The sequence below is a fragment of the Sesamum indicum genome, linkage group LG6, assembly GCF_026168435.1.
Source record: "Sesamum indicum cultivar Baizhima isolate 11 linkage group LG6, ASM2616843v1, whole genome shotgun sequence".
Lineage (NCBI taxonomy): Eukaryota > Viridiplantae > Streptophyta > Magnoliopsida > Lamiales > Pedaliaceae > Sesamum > Sesamum indicum.
Genome location: NC_142662.1, coordinates 18036856 through 18055871, shown reverse-complemented (window position 1 = coordinate 18055871; position 19016 = coordinate 18036856). Strand labels below are relative to the sequence as shown.

The window sequence follows — 19016 nt, the reverse complement described above, 5'->3', positions numbered from 1 at the left end:
TATGGACTAAATAATTATTTTTCATTTGAGAAAATTATTTGTAATTTTGAAACAATGATGAGTATTTTTAATTATGTCAAACCTTAAAAAAAGTAACTGTAACTTATCTTATGTATTATGATATATTACGAAGGTTTCTTGCAATTCATGTATTATGATATATTACGAAGGTTTCTTGCAATTCCTGTGATAGTCGAAATATCTCTTATTGATCATAATTATTCCCAAACTATTGATGCAATAAAATACTCCATGAACTATTACATAATGCAAATTGTCAACCACAACATATGCCACCTTACACTCACCAATACATATTCAGATCAGGCAACCTCAAAGAGGGTATAGCAACAAGTGGCTTACTTTTCTTCATGACAAGGCCAAACTTCTCAGTTAGATCAAGATTTTCCCCCTCAGGCAACCGCCAGTCAAACGAGTGCAAGAACGAAGCCAGCAAATACATAACCATTCTCTCAGCCAGGGGAAGACCGGGACACAGCCGTCTCCCTGATCCAAATGGCAGATAGTGAAAATTATTTCCCATGTAATCCCATTTGTAAGTATCGTTTAAAAACCTTTCAGGCTTGAATTCCAATGGATTCTCCCACACCTGTGGGTCCTTATAGTTAGACCAAACATTCAAGATGACTCTGGAGCCCTTTGGGATTGTGTATCCACCAAGAACGGTGGATTGGCTTGGTCGCCTAGGGAGTAGCAGGGGCGCTGGCGGATGCAGTCGAAATGTTTCCTTGATGACTGCATTCAGGTAGTGCAGTTTGGGCATGTGGGATTCTTCTACGATGTCGTTCAATCCCACGACATCGTCTAGTTCTTGCTGCACCGTTCTCATTACCTGTGAATTATGGAATATCTCCGCCATAGCCCACTCAACAATCGTTGCTGTCGTTTCCGTCCCGCCTATGATAATGTCCTGTTGTGTGGAGGATTTGTTGCTGTATTAGATGAAACAAGCTGAAGATTTCTCATCATGTTTCTTAGGTGATGCTGGTGGAATACTTGAAAAATTAAGTTTAGACATATGTTATAATTAGACTCATGATATTCATCTCAATTACAGAATCTTTTTGCATAAATGATGTTTGGCCAAATTCAAATCACATAGAAAAAATGCCCTATCAAATCAGAAGTAGTGTATTTAATTTAGTGTGACCAGGCCGATTTGAAATAAAATTTTCCCTCAGTGACATGGGGAAACACTAGACCAGTGTTGCATTTGAAATAGATTGGGTTGGGTTGGGTTTACAAAAAAAAAAATTACCATTTGCTACAAAATTAATGGCTACGGCTAAAAATCATGATGAATAATTATTATTGATCACGGTTAAATAAAATTATGCAAAAAATTTAATTTTTCCACCATGAAAAAGTTATTTGCCACAACTAAGAGCCATGTAAATGTTTTAGCCACCTTCGTAAAAACTATGGCCAACAACCATTTTGTGGTCGTAGTTAATGACTATATGGTATGATTATTTATTATTAACTATGACAATTAACTATAATCAAATATTATATTTGTTGTACTGGTTGAAATATTTGAAATTGGTTATAATATGGGTTGAATTTAATTAACTCCAAGCAGATTATTAGTCCTATACGAGTTCTAATAAGCCTAAAAAGTATTTCATTGTAGCTGAGTTTTCTAATGGTGAATTAAATGTTATTTTTAATAATATTATGTGATAGAAACCAGATTTTACTATAACCATACTTATACAAGTTTTTCTTATACATATATATTTCAAAAAAAAAGTGATTATCGAGGTATAATATTTTATAATTATATCCGATTTCATAATTACACACACAGTTAGCTAACAACTAGCCCACACATATATATAGCCCCAACCAATTCATCTTCCATTTATGATCCGTATATTTACCTCATTTTAGACTCAATTCATTTTGAATTCATTCCATTTAGATGCTGTACCACCTAAAAATTTTATACAATCTCCAATTGGGATAATTAAAGTTCATTTTCTGCATCAGATTATGGGCTTAATACAATTTATCTGTTATGATATTGTAAATGAACAAATTATCTTGTATAATAAAAAAAATAGTAATTTACCTGCTACGCTTATCAAAATGAAGCAATTTACCTTCCTAGATAGGGAGTTAAATTGCTTCATTTTAAAAAAAAAAAATATGAGTATAAATTACTGTTTAGAAAAACACAAACAAGTAAATTGCTATTTTTTTTTTACAAAAAAGTAATTTTTTATTTACAATATTATAGGGGTTGCTTGTATTTTTTTTATTAGATTAATTATCGGCTTATGATTAAATAAATACTTAGTTTTTTCTTTACCTTCAAAATATAATAATGTCTTTTTTCATGCATAAAATATACTTTTTGGACTCGAGAGGGCTCTTATGTAGTGGGGTATAAGTGTACCTAATAACTTTTTACTGAAAATTGAATAAGCACTCAAATCTACTAATTAATAATTGACAAAAATATCATTTTTTTCCATGCAAATTTGGTCGCAAGGAACTAAATTGTAATAGAAACTGAAACCTGAGCCCGATTTAAGGTAAAAACCTTTTACATGAAAATACCCCTGATTTTAATGATTGCATAATAATTAGCCCAATTCGTTGGGTTTTCATTCATTTTTTGTTGTGAATCGATCAAAATGCCTTTGTGGATTAAAATTTATAATTTTATATATTTTTTAATTTTTTTTATTTTTTTATGGACTAAGTGAATAAATTTTTTATAATTTTAAAAAATTTTCCATCCACCATGTTTTATTTTTTAATAATTTTTTAAATTTTTTTAAAAAATAAAAAAAAATATTGTAAGAATAAAGTCGATAATTTTATAACTCCATCCAAGAATTACAAAATTTCATCAAACGTTAGGGGGCATTTATAATTTTCTAAACAATAAAGGTTTATTCATAATTATGTCAAATTCCAAGGTCGCTGTATTTTCCTGAAAAAAAAAAAAAAAAAAAGTGAAGAAATGGGAGACACTTACCATCAACAGGGCCTTAATTTGAGTGAGAGTCATTGATTCCTCAGCAACATTCTGCTCCTTGAGTTCCAGCAGAATCTGCACGAAGTCCTTTCCTCTCTTGGCATTCGAAAGTTCTCCCGCAACCTGCTCAGAATCCATGATCTTCAACCTATCATTTATAACATAATCGAGAATCTCATCGAAGCTCGGCAGAAGGTCCTTCATTTCCTGCACAATTCCCTGGAAATCAAACCTGGCCAAGACAGGGAAAAAATCAGACAGGTTAGGCTTTTCCAATAGCTCAATGAATTTCGACACCTTCTCCCTGAACTCGGCACCAATCCTGTCGCGCTTCTCCCCTTCAAACGTTCCTCCCCAGAGCAAGCTCATTACAGCATTGAGCTCAGTGACGAAAATCAGCTCACCAATATCAACGCCCGTCCCAATCTTTTCGTGCACGTTTCTGATCGCCCTTCTGACCTCGTTTCTCCGAAGGATGTATGAGGCGTCCAGGCTTGCGTTACTCAGCATCTCATGTGCAAATACCTTTCTCAGGTTACGCCAATAGGGCCCGTAGGGCGAGTTGATAATGTCGACTCCGCCAGTGCCTAATAATGCTGCAATAGTAGGATCACGGTTGGCGAAAACCGTGTCCAGATCGCGAACTACCTGTTTTATCAGGGATGGCGAGCTGATAACGATACATAGTTTGCTGCCGAGCCAGAGCTTGTAGATTTGGCCGTACTTACGAGCCAAGATGGTGAACTGAAGGTGCAAGTTTCTATCTAGAAAGGGCAAGTACCCGAGGATTGGGAGGCCTCGGGGGCCTGGAGGCAATTCCGTTCTTGAATTATTGAGCATCCAGGAATACCAAAACACTGACGCTAGAAGAAATATGATGCTGGAAACTGCAAGAGGAAGCAGATCCATATTCCTCTTCTTTTTTGTTACACGTTAACAAATAATGAAGAGAAAATGTTGGCCTTGTACGGAACCAAAGAAGTGGATGACATTGATAAAGGTTTATCAGAACGTATATAGCTACAGTACATATTTTGACAACCGACACAAAGATTAACTTTTGGACAGATGGCCCATTTTCGTGGCTTACTTATATTTTGTTTATAAAAGAGAAATAATTTACAAGTCTACCCACGTTTTTTGGTAGACTTACAGATGTCTCTCACGTTTTTTAAATTTTTTTAACGAGTGATAACCACTCATGTAAAAACTCTTTTTTTCATCCTTAAACAAATGCAATTTACCTCCTATTATATAAAAGAAATAATTTGAAAGCCTACCCCTAAAATGGGTAGACTTACAGATGTCTCTCACGTTATTTAATTTTTTTCAATGAGTGATAACGACTCATGAATTTTTTTTTTCCCCTCAAAGAAATGCGATTTACCTCATGTTATATATAAAATAAGTAAAACCCCACTGTAAAAAAAATTAGCGAATCATCCCATTGTATTTTAAAAAATGAAGCAAATTATCTCCTAACAATAGTTTAGATATGTGGGTAATTTGCTTCATTTTTCAATACACAGGGGATAATTTGCTATAGCAAATTATTTTTTTATAGTATTTTTTTGCTTATTTTTCATATCATATGGGTAAATTGCATTATTTCCTAAAATAAAAAAAAATCCCGGGAGTCGTTAAGTAACTTAACAACTTGGGGCCGTTATCTGACTTGACTTTGCTCTTTTTTCTTTTATTTAATTAATTCTGATTGATATTTATTTAATATTTAATAATCAATTATTATTCTGATGTATAAATTATAATTATGATATAATTTGTATGAAGTATTTTAAATATTAGTAATTGAAAATATATTGGATGCATAATTGATTATTTAATAAAATAATTGCATAAAAAAATGCAATCAACTATTACAACATTAGGATAACTATAATACTAATAATGTTCGTACATCCTACAAGTGTGTCGTTGCCGTCAAAATCTTTCTATTTACTCACCTACTAGGTCTGTAGGCTGTTTTTTTTCTTAATCATCATTATTGCATGCACAACCAATTTGATACGTCGTAGAATTCGACTCCAATTAGTCACGATACGCTAAATAACAAAAATTAAATTAATAAAAAGTTATAACCTAATGATGTTTTTAAATAATACCAAGGCCAGGATCAAGATCAATTAGGTGGTATTATGACTCCAAATTTAGTCTTGTTATATGAGATGGGATCTCTCATTTTGTTTGAATCAACTTTATCAATTATGCCCCGTAATTAAAGAATTTTGCACATTAACTATAAAATTCGGTATTTACTACTTTTCGGTGAAATTCTCACTGATGTAGTTTCCACCTTTGAATTCATTTTTTTTTCAGAATATTATGTGGCAAACAAAAATTTAAAAGGAAAAAGAGAAAAATAAAAAAAAACACAACTTGGCTGACCATGCCTGGTCAATATTTTGGATTAAATATGCTAATATTTTTAATCGAAATAAATTACAGCTACTTCACTAAAATTTTGCATAATTATAAATACTTTTTTATTATTTAAAAAATTATAAGTACCATCTTCAAATTAAAAATAATAATATAGCCTCTAAATAGTGATGTAGACATTAATAGTCCACTTCCACACTTGCTGAAATTTTTTAAATAATAAAAAAAATATTTGAAAAATATAAAAAGATTGAGAGTAGGAAAAATAAATAATTTATAGGAAATATTAGTCCATAAAAATATTTTTAAAAATTCTAAAAAATATATAAAATTATAAGTTATAACTAAAGGGACATTTTGGGTGAATTCACCATAGAATTGAATGAAAGCCTAATGAAGGATAATGGAATGGGCTTGTTGTAGACGGTTTCTAAAATGAGGAGGGTATTTATAATTTTTCGACAAGAAAGAGGCATTTATAATTAGGAATAATTATTTACACTCATTGATCTATGGCCTGTTCACACAAATCACCCATATCTTTTAAATAATTGCACATACGCCCACGAAAATATCATTATCATTTACACAAATCACCCCTTATCTTTTCGAAAAGTTACACACTCTCCCTGAAAATGTTTGCATCATTACACAAACGACCTCTATTTTTTGACTGTCAAGAATAATTTCTGTAATTATGTAAAAGATTGGGATGATTTGTGTAAATGAACCATAGGTTAAGAGGTGTAAATATAATTATCACTTATAATTATTCCAAATTTCAAGAGAAATTATTGTAATTTATCCTTTTAGTTATAATCCTGAATTGCAAATTCAAAATAAAAGAGAACCAAAAAGTGTCACTCCTATAATTATAGGAGCAAAATTGCATTGATGCAGGAATATTTATGCTAAAGTCTTCAGAGAACTTCACAAGGCTATAACGGTCCATGTTCGAATATCGTATCGGACTCTCCAAAACCTTTCCAGAATCTCCTTATTAAAAGTCACCAAATAGACCTTTCTATTGGTTGGTTCAAACTAAGTATTAATGTCTCGAAAAGACCTAGTACTACTTACTAATATGTTGAAACTACTGCAGCACGCAAATGATTTTAAATCAATAATACACGTGAAATTGTATAATTAGATCGACAACTATAAATATTGGCTCTTTTCAAGTACAACTTTTGCTACCCATACTATTACATTCTCTCTTCGAGAACCAAGATTTAGCTTGAGAATCGGAGAGCTTTTGCCAGTAACCCTCCGTTCTAGGCCTTAAAGTTGTGTCACTTTTGCAGGCGTTGCACTGCTCCAAAGAGAATTTCTTTGCTTCCGGAGTGGCAAAACCCATTGATCCATCACTAAAATACCTTAGATAAATATTGTTGTTTTTTTGGGGACAACATGCATTTTCCTATGACAAAATAACTGATGAAGAGGAAAAATTGACAAGTTCCACGAAGGAACTTCTTAATTTTATTCATGTTAATTTATCCAGGATCAAGTATCCACATGTGTGAACTTATTACAATGGTATTGACTGTCGAACATGAAACTAAATATGTAAAAACAAAACTAAGTGGTCTATTGTTCTAGTTTACTGCCTAACAAGCAAACAATTAACCACTTTACTTTATATGTCAGTTTTGTGACACTAAACATACAAGTTTTTATCAGACAATCTGGGACTGGATATAGCAACCAACGGGGTGTTTTTCCTCAACACAATCCCAAATCTCTCGGACACGTCATATTTTTCACATTCTCGTAGTTTCCAGTCAAATGAATGCAGAAACGAAGCCAATAGATAGGTTACCATTCTTTCTGCCAGGGGTAGGCCAGGGCATACTCTTCTCCCGGATCCAAATGGGAGATAATGAAAATTGTTGCCACTAAAATCCCACTTTTGAGGATCGATGAAGAACCTATCGGGCCTGAATTCCATTGGATTATCCCAAATGGAAGGATCTCTTTGGATTGCCCATACGTTGATAAAGACCCTGGTGTTCTTCGGGACTGTGTATCCTCCGACAATCGCAGACTGATTCGAAGACCTTGGAACTAGGAAGGGCACTGGAGGATGTAAGCGCATTGTTTCTTTAATAACTGCTTGCAGATAATGTAATTTGGGCAAGTGGAACTCTTCAACTAAGGTGTTTGTCCCCACTACGTCAGATAATTCTTTTTGCACCTTGTTCATGACCTCGGGATTGTTCATAAGCTCAGAAAATGCAAACTCAATCGTCGTCGCAGTAGTGTCAGTGCCTCCAAATATGAGGTTCTATCAAAGAGAATGTGTACAAAACTTTTCTTTTAGTGAACATGTACAGATGCATTTTAAAAAATATAAGTACTCTAATATTACTGACACGACATAATTCTCACTATGGTTTGATATGAATTTCATTGATTTTGAAAAAGTATATCAAATAAACAATAATATAGCCAAAATTGTTATGATTTTGAAAATTGAAGTATTGACTACAATTAAACATATTTGTTATGATTTAATTTTATTTATAATCAAAATTTTTGCCATGATTTTTAGCTATTAATAATATTTTGCTCTTGCTTATAAAACAATTGGTAATCACTCGTACAAATTCATAATTTTTTACTTTAGTCATAGAAATCAATTGTAACAAATAAAAAATCATATTTCTTCCCTCCCCATGTATATATAATTTAGGATTCTCCCATATGATAATTAAAAGGATTGAAGGTATTTTTGGTCTTATAACTTAGTTCATTTGATATTTTGATTCTTTAATTTTCTAATATAGTATTTTGGTTCTATATCTTTTATATTTTCCAACGATAAGGATGAACTTTGGCAAAAGAAATGAGTGAAATATAAAAAAATTAAAAAATACAGGATCAAAATGCTACTTTAGAAAGTTAAAAAACAAAATATTAGAAAAAATGAGTCAACAGTAACAATAACTCCAAGTTTAAGAAGTCACGTGAGATTTACATGTATTTTTCTTGAGAAAAAGGCGGACCATGGTAAAAAGGGAATTGAAATCGCAAAAATAAAAAAAATACTAAACTAAAAATGATATCATAAAAATTTAATGGATGAAAATGCCAAATTACCTAAGTTACCATACCTAAAAATGCATTTTTAGCCTAATTAAAATACCAGAAACTTACATGCAACATGGCCTTGAGTTGTCTCACAGTGATATTTGACATTTCCACATCCTCGTTCTTCTTCAGCTCTAAAAGAATTTGGACAAAGTCCTTCTTCCCCTCATTCTTCACTCCGGCCGGCCTCTCATGTTCGGCAATAACGTCGTCCAGAATTTTGTCGACAGATTCCATTTGATTTTCCATTTTCTTTTTTATTCCCTGGAAATCAAACCTGGAAAGAACTGGGAAATAATCAGAGACATTGGGCGTTCCTATCAGATCATTAACCTTTGAGATCACGGCCCTGAACTCCGCTCCAAGCCTCTTACCCTCTTCCCCTTCAATCTTCCCACCCCACAAAAGGTTCATCACAAGATTGAGCTCAGATGCAAAAGCTAACTCGCCAACGTCAATGGGTTCCCCAATCTTGGAATACACATGTCTGATGGCGTTCCTCACCTCGTCCTTCCTGAGCTCGTACGATGCCTCCAGGCTGCTGTTACTTTGCATCTCGCGTGCTAATATCTTCCGCATCAAGCGCCAGTTGGAATTTTGTGGCGAAAACGCGATATCGTTTGCACCACCACTGAGAACTAGTGTTGCAACGGTCGCATCACGATCAGCGAAAATCGGGTCTTGATCACGAACGACCTGTTTTATCAGGGATGGCGAGGCGATAACGACAGTCAGTTTGCTGCCTAGCCGGAGCTTATATATTGGGCCGTATTGCCGTGCCAAGTCCGTAAACTGCTGGAGTATATCACTGCGCAGAAACGGCAAATATCCAAGAATTGGCAAGCCCTGGGGTCCTGGCGGCAAGGGAGGCGTTTTTCCGGCCAGACGTGATGAGGATTTTATGTACCAAAAAATGGATGCTAGTACGATTGACACTAAAAGAGCTTTCGTGTAAAAAGGATCCATTTAGGTTTTCTTGGTAGATGTAGAAATAATTTGAAAGGGTTTTTATTTAGATATGATTCCTTCGATGAGGGCCGTTGTATATATAGGTGAACGATCTTTTATTTTATTTGAATGTTACCTCATACGATGCATAAATGAAAAAATGCTGTCATTTTTATAATAGGTAAAAAGAGAAGAATAGAGAACTTATGGTCGTAAATTTCTAGTGTAATAGTGGTGTGTTGGCATCATTACAGCCTCATTCGAACATGAGAAAGAATAGCTACATTGATCGTGGAAAGTGTGTGTGCTTGGTTGAATTCTTGTGTGTTGAGGATGAGAGTAAAGCACACTAATTAAGAATATGAAACGAGAAATCAAGAAATAGATTACATACATATAATTTTAGGATGGTTCATTTTCAAAACCAAAGAGGAAGGGTGTTTCTTATACGTTCTAGATTGCTTGTTAAGACTTTTTCTAGCCAAAATTAAACGTTACTTCTGTCGGAAAACAAATTACGATTGCCTACACTTTTAAAAGGTTATGAATTAAAAGTTATGATAAATAATTATTATTAATCATAATTAAATAAAATTGATAATAAAATTTAGTTTATCCAACACAGAAACATATTTTTCCCATGGAAATGTTTTGTCATGATAAATATTTAAGCCACACTTGTTAAAATTACGGCCAACAACTATAGTGTGACCATGATTAATAACTATTTATTTTTTACCAGAACAATAAAATTTGAACTTCTATTCAAGTTTATTTAATCCCACAATTTAAAAGTTTAATTTAGAACGAGCTCTCGTGAAAATTCGCATAATTACTTATACTCTTTCATTGTGGGGAATTTGGCAAAACTTCATGGTTTTAACATCCTTCCAACAACTACCTATTCTGTTAGGTTTTCATTCATTTTTTATGGTAAACTGACAAAATGCTCTAGTGGGCTGTGAAATAATTTTTTTTAAATTTTCTAAAATGCTTTTTATTCACCAGAAGGACAAGAACAAAATTTCATCTTGTTATTTTTTTAATAACTTTTCAATTTGTTTTTAAAAAAACCTGCAACGGCAAGTTGGATATTCCAAATCAGTACAAGGATTATACAATTTTATCAAATATTAGTTAAAATTATCTAAAATATATATAAGATAAAAATGAATGAGAAAAAAATTACCAAAGAAAGTTATAAAAATCATGATGAGGGGGAAGTTGAAAACCATTATTCAATTTTAAAAAATAAAAAATTGACATATATTTGTTATAGAATATGGCCCATGATCCATTTTGGTAGGCCTAGTCTAAAAATTCCCAAATCTCTCAACTTTGATGGCTCAGCCCACTCCACCTCTCTAACCCATTCTTTGGCCAAGCCCACTTCAACCACTCGGCCCACTCGCCATACTTGATTTATCTTATATTTATATCACCTTCTTATGTAGAAGAAAAACCTTAATTATTTCTCCCTCTCCTCATCTCTTTCACCTCTCTCTCTCTTTCTCTTCTTGGTTTCCTCCTCCGCCATTCTTCTCTCTCTCTATTTTCAATGTTTTTTTTCCTATAAATATTTAGGTGGCTTTCTGATGATGTTAATCGAATTAGAAATTTTCTCACCCCATTCTCTTCTCTTGAACCCGATTAAAAAGGTTCTTCGTGAATTAGTTTCCTCAATAGACTGTGCCTTGGTGGTGTTCTTGGATTTTAGTAACCGTGAGAGGTTGTCAGCTTTAGTGATTGTGGGCTTCCTTCTACTAGATCTGGTTCCCTGAGCCAAACACGTTTCTATTTCGTTTTTATTCTTATTGCTGGTATCAGAGCCTTCAGGTTCTCTTTCTCCGATGCCAGCAAGATTGTTCCTTACTTCCCTAACTTTAACCCTACTGCAAAATATCTATATTTTGTGCTTTGTGTGAAAAATAGCTTAGTGCGGAAAATAACTCAGTGTTGGCTATTTCTCTGAAAAATCTGATATCCTTGAGTTCTGTAATTTTTTTTCTCGCTGTGTGTAAATATTAATCTCTAAACAGTGTTTAGTACATAAAAGATATTGTTTAGTGGATCTGCGTCAAACTACTGAGTGCTGTTATTTTTCTGTTGATCTGCTGAGTGCGTTCCTTTTCTACTGCTTAGTGTTTCCTTCGACCAAGACAAAGCCCTTTCTTATTTCTCACTTGGCCAAGCCTTTGAAGCTGTTAGGTATCGGGTTGAGGTTACACTATAAAAAAAGACGAGATTTGGCATGGATCAGTCGACCATTTGGAACGAAATTTGGTAGATGGCGTCATGATCCCTATTTTTTATAGGTTATTTTTTTTAAATGGCAAAATCGTGCCAACATGTATTAAAAAATAATAGTTACAATGTCTGCTCCACAACTGTTCCAAAATATTAACGATAAATGATTGAAACTCTGTTTGGAACACATTATTACAATTAGGGACAATCTTGAGTTGACAGTTCCTATATGTGAGACAATTGATGTCCAAAAGAAGACATTTAATAAATGTACACCAAAATGAGGTACAATTTGGAACGATTTTGAGTATGCACCTAAGCAATTATATCATTCCTAAGTATGAGTTTTACTTAAGACATAATGTGTAACAATGACCATCCCATAATCCGATATAAGTTGGAATGGTTTTTTTGTTTTATTAATATTGTATTACTAAGATTGTTCCAAATAAAGTACAATGGATATAATTCAACGTACAAAAAACCTTTCATAAGTCCGATCTAATGACCATTGCAAATTGTAAAATAACGGCTACTTTTTAATGGCTAAATATGTGTTCCATTACCCTGTTCTAAAGCTCATTCCAATTTTTTCTATATATATGTTTCTCTCTTTACATTTGATTTCACTATCTTTTTCCATTCTTCTTATTTTATCTCAATTTTCTCAATCTCTCTCGAATTTTTTTTATCTCTCACTATCCCACTAATATTTTTATACTCTTATTCGTCAATCTCTCTCGAATTTTCATTGATATTTGAAGTTTATTTTGATCAGATAACAACTTTAACTCTTTATTTGTCAGTTGATTATATTTGTTATAATTTCGTCAATTAAATTTAATGTTATAATAATATCTGTATGTTGTACATGAGCTTGAGGCAGTGATAGCTGATTTCTGGTGGAATACCCATTGGGTTGGGTGGGTGAAACTATGTCAAGCAGGGGAGGCAGGACGACTAGGATTTTGGGATTTAAGAGCATTTAATGTTGCGCTTTTGGCTAAGGATTGGTGGGGACTACTTATGCGACCGATAGCTTGTTAGGTCAGTTGTTTAAAGCAAAGTATTATCCTTGTTCCTCGTTCCTCGTTCCTAGAGGTTGCTATAGGTACTCGCACCATTTCTAATTTGGCGAAGTATTTTAGCGGCACGAGACTTGGTAGGGTGTCCATTTCGTTAACCGAATCGAACCGAATTAAAGTTCGATTTTTCGGTTTTAAAATCGAAAAAAATCATTTTTTTTTTAAATAAAAATTAACCAATGCAATTAGAAGCACAAAATGCAAATTAACCAATTAGAAGCACCAATTTAATTAACCAATACAATTACTAAGCACAAATTAACTTAGACATTTCATCAAACACCTCCAAAGTAATATTGTAAGTTAAAATTTTTTCATTTTTTTGTAGAGTCTAAGAAACCAAACCAGAAATCCTACCTGTCGTGACTCGTGTGACGGTGTGAGGTTGTCTTTGCAAATTTTCTGTCTCAATCCGTCGATCGTCGCCGCCGGTGCCAAGGCTTCTCTCTTTCTTTCTTTCTTTCCTTTCTCTATTCTGTTTCAGACTTTCAGTTCAGAGTGAATTTCTCAGTTCTCTCTTCTCTTGTTTTCTTCTTTCTTCTGTAAGTGTCGTCGCCGACTCGCCGGTGCAATCGTGCAAAGGGATTCTCTCTTTTCTTTCTTTCTTTTCTTTTCTCCTGTCTTGACTCTTCAGTGACTCAATCTTCTCTGTTCTGAGTTCTCTCTCTCAGTCTCACGCACACTCTCAGTCAAAGTCAAGTCAATTCTTCTCAAATCTTATTCCATAGTAATATATATTACTAATATAATATTAATATATAATTATATAATTTTTATATGTGTAAAAATATATATATTTTTTTTATTATTAAAAAAATCGGTAATTCGGTTCGGTTCGGTCACCGAATTGGTGAAAAACCGAATTTTTTTTTTAAAAAATTGAAAATCGAATTGAAAATTTCGGTTCGATTTTCAATTTGATTCGATTCGGCCGGTTTTTCGATCTTCTGCACACCCTAAGACTTGGTGAGTAGCGGTAGTTAGTGGCGAATTGGATTGGGCTCCATAGTACGTATTTGGGTTGATTGGTGGGTACCACAACCAACTGAGCTCAAGCTTATTAGTCGTCCAATGATCCTATCATGCAATGGAAGGCGGATCTGATTACTCAGATTTTCGTGGTAGAGTCGGAACGAGCAATTATGGACATTCCTATCGGTGGAGGTACTACTAACGCTTCTATGGCATTACGATCTGTATGGCTAGTTCACGGTTACATGTGTTGAAATTGCACAGACACGGACTAATGCCTTACCTATTGATTTGCAGAATATAGAAGCCAAGGTTGAAGACGATGATGAGAAAGATGATGGCAATTTTTGCTTTGACGCAGGATAGCAGAAGTCGTGTTTCATATGACGTTTTCTCTTATTTACTTTGTATACTTTGCTGATTTATCTATTCGTTTTTCTATTGGGCCACGTGGTCAAGTCCGACGGTTATTCTGTTACATTAGTTGAGCTATGATTAACCGTGTATTTAGTCTGGGGTTCAAGCCCCAAATCTGTACAACAGAAATATTTTTTGTCACTAATGAAGAACGCAGCTTCATCCCCAACTTTGGTCTCTGTTTTTCTTTTTCTCCCACCTCAGTTCATTGTAAAATTTAACAACATGAGCATATTAATTAGAGATAGTGAGGGGGTTTAGGAGTGCAGCCTCGATGTCAGGTACCTCTGATAGGCATGACCACCAGACTGTGGGGGCATAACTAGTAGCGGATATGGAGTAGTCAGTATGTACATTCATTTGGAGCGCCTGTCGAGAGGCTATACCTACAACAGTCAATCTGGCAAGAAGGATGGGGTCGACTACGGAGTCCTGTGCTTTATGTGCTTCAGCGGCAGAGACAACACTTGATGTGTTGTTGAAATGTTCCTTTGCTCGGCAGGTGTGGCATTATCTCAATTGCCATGGCGGATTATATCTGAGGCTGCAAGTAGTGTCAAGGAATGGATATGGAAAACGTACGAGTCACTAGGGATAGAGAAGGGTGATCAGTTTTTGGTTGTTTGTGGGGGCCTTTGCCATCAGGTTTACATAAAAGGCTCTGTTCAGCAGCACTGGAGGTGATCAGGAAGGCAATGCGCTTTCAACAAGAATATATTACTGTTTTACAGAGTGTTAAAGTGAGGGTAGCAAATGAAAGTGTTGAGAGAGGTTTGCTATATAATGCTTCAGTGGAGTGTAAAATGATATATGTGTATTACACGTCAATATTCCTCCAAAAAAAAAAAAGGGATAAATTACTTTAATTTTTTTTAAAAAGAAAATAGGGACGTCTTATGATATTCAATTTCTATAGGAAGAGTATTTTGCATATACCCCATGTTACTGGAGCTGAATTACTTGCATTTTTCATTTAAATGTAAACCAAATTGCTAGGATTAATTAATTGAAATATAAATAATTTTTTTCTCACAAACTTCCCCGACATTTTATTCCTTCCTCGTCTTTCAACTTTTTTTTCAGTACTCGTCAAGTTGGGGCAAAGCTTTCTTGGTGAAAATTGGACATCAATTGCTTTCCTTTCTTTCACAAAGGAAAAGGTATAGATTTTAATAATTTTTATTAATATTGTAATATTTATATACACTAATAAGTCTGTTTTGTTAATTATACATATTTTTATTGAATAGAAGAAATTTGGATGAAATACTTTATTTCAGTATGATCTTATCAAATTTGTTACACTTCTTTATAATTAAACTACGTATTTTCTCTAATAAGTTTGTTCGGATATATTATTAGGAAGCGCATAAGAGGACATGATCCTGATATTCAAGTGGTATAGAATTAATTTTAAAAAAAAAACACATTGTTCTTTTAAAAATATATTTATATTTACATGATATGTTTCTTGTCTATTATAATACAATTATAGTATTAAAATCATCGTTACGAAAACTAGCGTGCGAATGTCCGTGAATACAAGTATCTAAGCAAGTCTACTGATAGGTAATTCTATTATTACGTAAGTTAGATTATAGTATACAAATTTGTAATATTCTAATTGTTACCACTTTTTATTTTTTTTCTTTAGTGCAGTCAAAAGGCAAAGGTTGTATATAATTTTGTTAACAATGTTTATATTTGTATTTTTGTGAATATTAATACTTATATATCTCGAATAGCATATTTATTTGGATGATGTATGTACATATATTTTGATCTTTTTATTATTATTTTATTTTGTTTTCACTTTATGTTATGTATAGAAATTGACTGAAGTAGGTAATTTAAACATTTTGATTAATGAATATAAAAAAATTTATCATATTCTTTTTATTTGTTTATGCCCATTGTGTGTGTGGACTACTAGTTTATTGAAAGCGAACCCCATTCTAAAAATAGAGCGATGGGCTAAAAGAAATAGGAATAATTATATCTGCACTCTCTAACTTATGGTCTATTTATACAAATCATCCATACATTTTGAAATTTTCATATACATCGAGCAGAAACGCCAACATCATTTACATAAACAACCCTATTTTTGGAAAAATTAAACATATATCCTCCAATGAACGTCAATATCATTACACAAAGTACTCCTGATTTTTGCCTGTCAAGAATATTTTTGTAATTATACAAAAAAAACAAGGATGATTTATATAAATAAACAATATATGAGATTCGTAAATGTAATTATCGGAAACGAATAAGGTTCAGTTTGATCCGAGTGTTCAAATAGGAAGAGATTTAATTTAAGAAAATCATTTAGAATCTTAGATAGAGGCCAGAATCAATTAATACATGAACGTTAATTAGCACTTTAATTTATCACGTATTACAACTACATCCACACATCCAAACTTCTGGGTAGTAATCACCGATGGTACCCGTCGTGTCTAGAGGCACTTGCACAAGAACCGGTTTGCATGGTGCGCATCTCTCCCTCTCCGCGCTGCAGTCCGGCGGTTCTGACCCGATCAGATGCATCATTATTCTTGCGTTGCTGATAATTATCGTCATGCAGCCTCTATCCGTCCCCAACTTTTGCCGTTCGATGCTTACAGCTTTTACGAAGGCTTTGCCTGAATTCTTGAAGCTTTGGTCAGCTAATTTTGAAGTCCTGCAGGCGACGTAAGAGTAGCAGAAAAATAAACATATGAAGAAGACGAGGGATTTCATTTTGTCAGTAATTATCAGTGAGACTGCAATTCTTGTCATTACAATTTCTGCAAGTGTATATAAGAATTGGAAAACAGGTGTTAGATAATCTGAGTAGGGTTATTAGAGTTTGATTAATTCAATTGAGTAATATATATGAAAGTTAATTAATGAAAAATGAATAATTACCATATTTGGAGTAGCTGTGGAATTTGATTTTGACAATGAGCTTGACAAAAATTAATCCACATTTTAGGAAAAATCATAATTTCACTTGCTAATTTATTTATATTTCAAATGAACAAAAAGGTTTAAATTCCTTATTAATTGTAATAATTTATGGAAAAAAGAAAAGTTAATTGAATATTAAGGGTGTTTGGGTGAGCTTATAAACCGACGATCTCCAAGGGCAGTGTAATTTCAGGTCGAAGTCTTGGGAACTTGAGAAAACACACACGTTAGATGTATTGGAAAGTCTTAAATTGAGATTCGATGTATAAGTTAATTCACGTACAAGTTTGAAGAGGTAGAACACAAATATAGTCGCACAAAATAGTGTACCTTAACCCACTACAAGAAAAACAGATATCAGAGACGGAAATTTCCATCTCTGAAAGTCGAATTTTCGTCTCTAAAGCAAATTAGCGACGGAAAAATCCGTCGCCGAAGTCCGTGGCTAAATTATTAGCAACGGAAACATTCCGTCTCTAATTCTGAGACGGAAAATTCCGTAGCTAATTCCGTCGACAAAGGAGAAGAAAGTTGAAGTGTAATCCGTCCTCTGATTTCTGTAGGCAATCTGTCTCTGATTCCGTCGATAAATTAAGAACTTTCCGTCTTTAATCCGTCTCTAAAGGTAAAGTATTTGTTTGCTATTTTCCGTCTCTAATTCCATCTCTAAAACGGAGAAAATGTTCCGTCTCTAATCCGTCTCTAAAACATGACAAATTTTCGTCTCTATTTCGGCCTCTAATTTTTCAAATTTTCCGTCTCTAATTTTTTTTGGATATATTTTTTAGTTTCTGTACCCAAATTAATATCCTGGTCATTATATCATCAAATACATTCCATCAATACCAAAATTTTGAATTTTCCAAACAAGAACAACAAATATTAACAAAAAAGATACTTATAATACAACAACACTAATATAATTAATGTCATCATCCAAATACTATAAAATAATATCAATGTCTGCACTCACAAGTCAACAAACATAAGTCAAAGTACAACCAAAAGCAACATACACTAAGTCATAAACAACGAAGAGAAAAAAATAAACTAATTATCTTTCCTGGAATGTTGTTGCTCCTGCTGTCCAGACCCATCAGCAAATTGATGGTTTGTGTATCCCACATCTTGAATTAGTTTTCGAACTAATTCTTGTAGGTCTGCCTCCCTCTTCCAAGCCTCTTCCTCCCTCTTTCGAGCTTCTTCAAGAGCACTTTTAAAAAACTTTCTATTTTCTTCTTCTCGTCTTGAAAATTCCTCCACAGCTTTTGTTAACTTATTAATCTTTTGGTCAGATGCTTTAACAGTAGAACTAACTGAACTTGAACTTGTAGATGAGGAGCTACATCCAAATCCATATAAGCGTCCTTTAGAAGGACCTCCAGTGATATCATACCAAGTTGAGATATCGAAAGAAGACTATGAAGAAACATCAGTACAACCCGTTTTTACAATGTATTCTTCCTGTACAAGTACATTAGATACAAAGGAACATTTATGTAATAAAAGTCTAATAAAATTTCTCAATAAATATATATACTAACCAATATTTAATCTAATGACAAATTATACTTACACTAATTCTTTTGGATTTGTTGTCAATGAACTCCCCAATTCCTTTGTTCTTTCTATGGCATCTTTGAAATAGCTCAAGATCAGTCACTTCTCTACCAAGTTCTTTTTCCTATAGTTTACAAAACAATATTAATTCACATGTCAATAAATTGCATAAAAGATATCTAAAAACTTATATATACTTAAAACTTACCAAGTTTTGCCTATGTGCCCCTACAAGAATAGAACCACCAGTGTGTTTTATTATCGAACCATATTTTTCAGTCAAACGATTTTTTTGGGCAGTTCGACATTTTCTTAAATAATCTTCTGAG

At 33.4% G+C, this 19016-nt stretch overlaps 2 protein-coding genes across 2 annotated transcripts; both read right to left on the bottom strand.

Moving 5' to 3' along the window:
• Positions 1-187: 187 nt before the first annotated feature.
• On the bottom strand, positions 188-3998 carry LOC105164215 (labd-13Z-ene-9,15,16-triol synthase, chloroplastic). Its single transcript, XM_011082827.3, has 2 exons — positions 3011-3998; positions 188-931 (listed from the first exon to the last, which is right to left on the bottom strand). The coding sequence occupies exons 1-2, from the start codon at positions 3917-3919 to the stop codon at positions 305-307; spliced, it is 1536 nt and encodes a 511-aa protein (XP_011081129.1). The 5' UTR covers positions 3920-3998; the 3' UTR covers positions 188-304.
• A 2850-nt stretch (positions 3999-6848) lies between these two features.
• LOC105164267 (flavonoid 3',5'-hydroxylase CYP75B138) lies at positions 6849-10582 on the bottom strand. Its single transcript, XM_011082880.3, has 2 exons — positions 8570-10582; positions 6849-7697 (listed from the first exon to the last, which is right to left on the bottom strand). The coding sequence occupies exons 1-2, from the start codon at positions 9467-9469 to the stop codon at positions 7071-7073; spliced, it is 1527 nt and encodes a 508-aa protein (XP_011081182.1). The 5' UTR covers positions 9470-10582; the 3' UTR covers positions 6849-7070.
• Between the last annotated feature and the right edge of the window lie 8434 nt (positions 10583-19016).